At 49.9% G+C, this 3,146-nt stretch overlaps 1 protein-coding gene across 1 annotated transcript; it reads right to left on the bottom strand.

Moving 5' to 3' along the window:
- Positions 1-1,635: 1,635 nt before the first annotated feature.
- LOC110556015 (olfactory receptor 6C76-like) lies at positions 1,636-2,631 on the bottom strand. Its single transcript, XM_021649560.1, has one exon. The coding sequence runs from the start codon at positions 2,629-2,631 to the stop codon at positions 1,636-1,638; it is 996 nt and encodes a 331-aa protein (XP_021505235.1).
- Positions 2,632-3,146: the final 515 nt, after the last annotated feature.

Below are 3,146 nucleotides of genomic sequence, written 5' to 3'. Positions count from 1 at the left end.
ATGCTGCCAAGGATGACCTCGAACCTTTGGTTCTCCTTCATTATCCTTCTCAGTACTGAAATTACAAGCTTGATCTACCACAAAGCACCAACAACTTTTAAATTAGTATGGGTCATTAAGTTTGTTTATTTTCCTTCCCCACACAACAAAACATGCCTACATTGGGAGACTGGAGAAATGGCTCAGTGGTTAAGAGCATATAATGCTCTTGCAAAGGTCTTGGATTTTAGTTCCCAGGACCCATGTTAAACAGCTCACAGCTGCCTGCAATTCCAGTTCAAGGGGAAGCTAATGCTCTCTTCTGGTCTCGGAGTATACCTGCAAGTGATTCACATAAATTTATTTTGTTTTTGTTTTACCAAGGCAGGGTTTCTCTGTGTAGCCTTGGCTGTCCTGGACTTGCTTTATAGACCAGGCTGGCCTTGAACTCACAGAGACCTGCCTGTCTCTGCCTCCCTGAGTGCTGGGATTGCAGGCCAGCAACACTGTGCCTGGCCATAATTTACATAAACATAAACACACATGCATGCATTCACATAAGTTAAAATTTTTTTCTTAGCCAGGCGGTGGTGGCACATGACTATAATCCTAGCACTCAGGAGGCAGAGTCAGGTAGATTTCTGAGTTCAAGAGCAGCCTAGTCTACAGAGTCAGTTCCAGGCAGCCAGGGCTACAAAGAAAAACCCTGTCTCAAAAAACCAAAAAATTTGTTTTTTCTTAAAAATTTATTTTTGTGGGCTGGAGAGATGGCTCAGAGGTTAAGAACACTGGCTGTTCTTCCAAAGTTCCTGAGTTCAATTCCCAGCAACCACATGGTGGCTTGTAACCATCTATAGTGAGATCTGGTGTATAGGCAGAACACTGTGTACATAACAAATAAATCTTTAAAAATTATTTTTATTTTATCATGCAAGTGTTTTACCTGCACGTATGTTGTGTGGGCACTCAGTGCATGCCTAGCACCTGAGGATACCAAAAGAAGGTGCCAGAGGTGTAGAAGCTGCAGTTAAAGACAGTTATGTCACCATGTGCTGCTGGGAATTGAACTTAGGACCTGTGGAAGAGTAGTCAGTGCTCTTAACCTCTGAGCCATCTCCCCCCAACTCCAGGCATTTTTAAAGGCTGAGCTATCTCTCTTCAGCCCAAGGTTTTAAAAATCTTAAAAAATTAAGAGATCAGGGCCAAGCATGGTGGTGCATGCCTTTAATGCCAGCACTTCAAAGGCAGATCTCCATGAGTCTTTGCCAGGCTGGTCTAAATGATGAGTTCCAGGACAGCCAGGGTTACACAGAGAGATCCTGTCTCAAAAAACAAGTAATAAACATGATGAGAATAAAGAATTCAAGGTCACCCTTGGTTTCATGACAAGTTAAATTTAACTAATTAAATTTAAAAACAGGTCCAGGTTTCATTCCTAAATTCCCAGCCCTTGGGAGGCAGAAACCGGAGGATAAGGAAGTAGAAGTTATCCTTGGCTGCTTGCTGATTTTCAAGGCAGCCTAGTCTACACAAACCACTTCTCGGGAACAAAAGTGGTGGGTGGGCATGACAGGGAATGTGGTTCGGTGGTGGCATATCTCCAGCGTTTGAGTGGCTCCAGGAGCAGTTCCCGGCACTGCCAAGTCACAACAAAAGTCAATACCAAACCTTTGCAGTCTTACACTTGAATATCTTGGAGGAAAGCTCTCTTCCTCTGAGCAGCAAATCCCTGCACACTCTGCGGATCAGTTGGTTCCTGAGGCAGTAGATGAAGGGGTTCAGCAGGGGCGACACGGTAGTGTTGAAGAAAGCCAGTCCTCTGTTGAGGTGCAGCCTCCCTGTCTGCCTGGGGTTGAGGTACATGATGATGGCGCTCCCGTAGCTCATGGACACCACTAGGATGTGGGAAGAGCAGGTGGAGAAGGCCTTGCTGCGACCCCCAGCCCCAGGCAGGCGCAGGATGGTGCTGATGATGCAGCCATAGGACAGGGTCGTGATCAGTGTGGCAACGAGCAGGGTGCAGACAGCCACCACGAAGGCCACCAGCTGCAGAAGCCTGGTGTCTGCGCACACCAGCTCCAGCAAAGGGGAGCTGTCGCAGAAGAAGTGATTGAGGACACGCGGGCCACAGAAAGGGAGAGACAACATCCAGGCAAACAGGCCAGGCAGGGCCAGGAAGCTGGCTGCCCAGCAGGCCATCACCAGTGCGGAGCAGACGCGGGGCGTCATAAGCGCGGGGTAGCGCAGGGGCTGGCAGATGGCCAGGAAGCGGTCGGTGGACATCACAGCCAGCAGCAGGGTCTCCACGGCGCCCAGGGTGAAGTAGAGGATCATCTGCGCGAAGCAGCGGTGGCGGGAGATGGCCCCGTTTCCCGCCAGCAGGTGTGCCAGCATCTGCGGCGACACAGTGGACGTGAAACCCACCTCCAACAGCGAGAAGTGGCGCAGGAAGAAGTACATCGGGGTGTGCAGGCGGCGGTCGGCCAAGGTGAGGGCGACGATGAGCAGATTCCCCAGCAGGGTCAGCGTGTAGGTGACCAGGAGGACCCCGAAGAGGAGGAGCTGGAGCCCGCGCTTGTCTGTGACCCCGAGAAGCACGAACTCCAGCACTGAGGAGCGGTTGGCCAAGGGGATGGGCGCAGGGGGCTCCATCTGCGTTTTACAGTTACATTTGTAAAATGTGAACACTGCACAGATGTGAACTCCTACCTGCACTACATGATAATGATGGGGTTAGGCTCCTATAACCACACACCTCTCTAAACCTAGCATATGTGCTGCTGACGGAGGAGGACCTGGAATTCAAGGCCACCCTCAGCCACACAGAAAACTGCAGGACAACTTGGGCTACAGTGAGACCCCATTTCAAAAATCCACTAAGAGCAGGGCAGTGGTGGCGCACACCCTTAAGCTGGAAGGTGGGGAGGCAGAGGCAGGTGCATCTCTGTAAGTTCAAGGCCAGCCTGGTCTACAGAGTGAAAATCTACAAGGAAGGAAGAAAGAAGAAACAGGAGGTTGAGGAGGAAGAAGAGAAGTCGAAAATAGCAGAAGAGAAAGTAAGAAGGAGCAAGGTGGTAGAAAGACAGGAAACAGGAAGAGGAATTAAGAAGAAGGAAAAGAGAATGAAGAAGAGGAGAAAGAGGAACAAGAAGGAGGAGGGGGAGGAA

Source organism: Meriones unguiculatus, chromosome 14, assembly GCF_030254825.1.
Source record: "Meriones unguiculatus strain TT.TT164.6M chromosome 14, Bangor_MerUng_6.1, whole genome shotgun sequence".
NCBI lineage: Eukaryota > Metazoa > Chordata > Mammalia > Rodentia > Muridae > Meriones > Meriones unguiculatus.
This window is presented reverse-complemented; position numbering and strand designations above follow the sequence as displayed.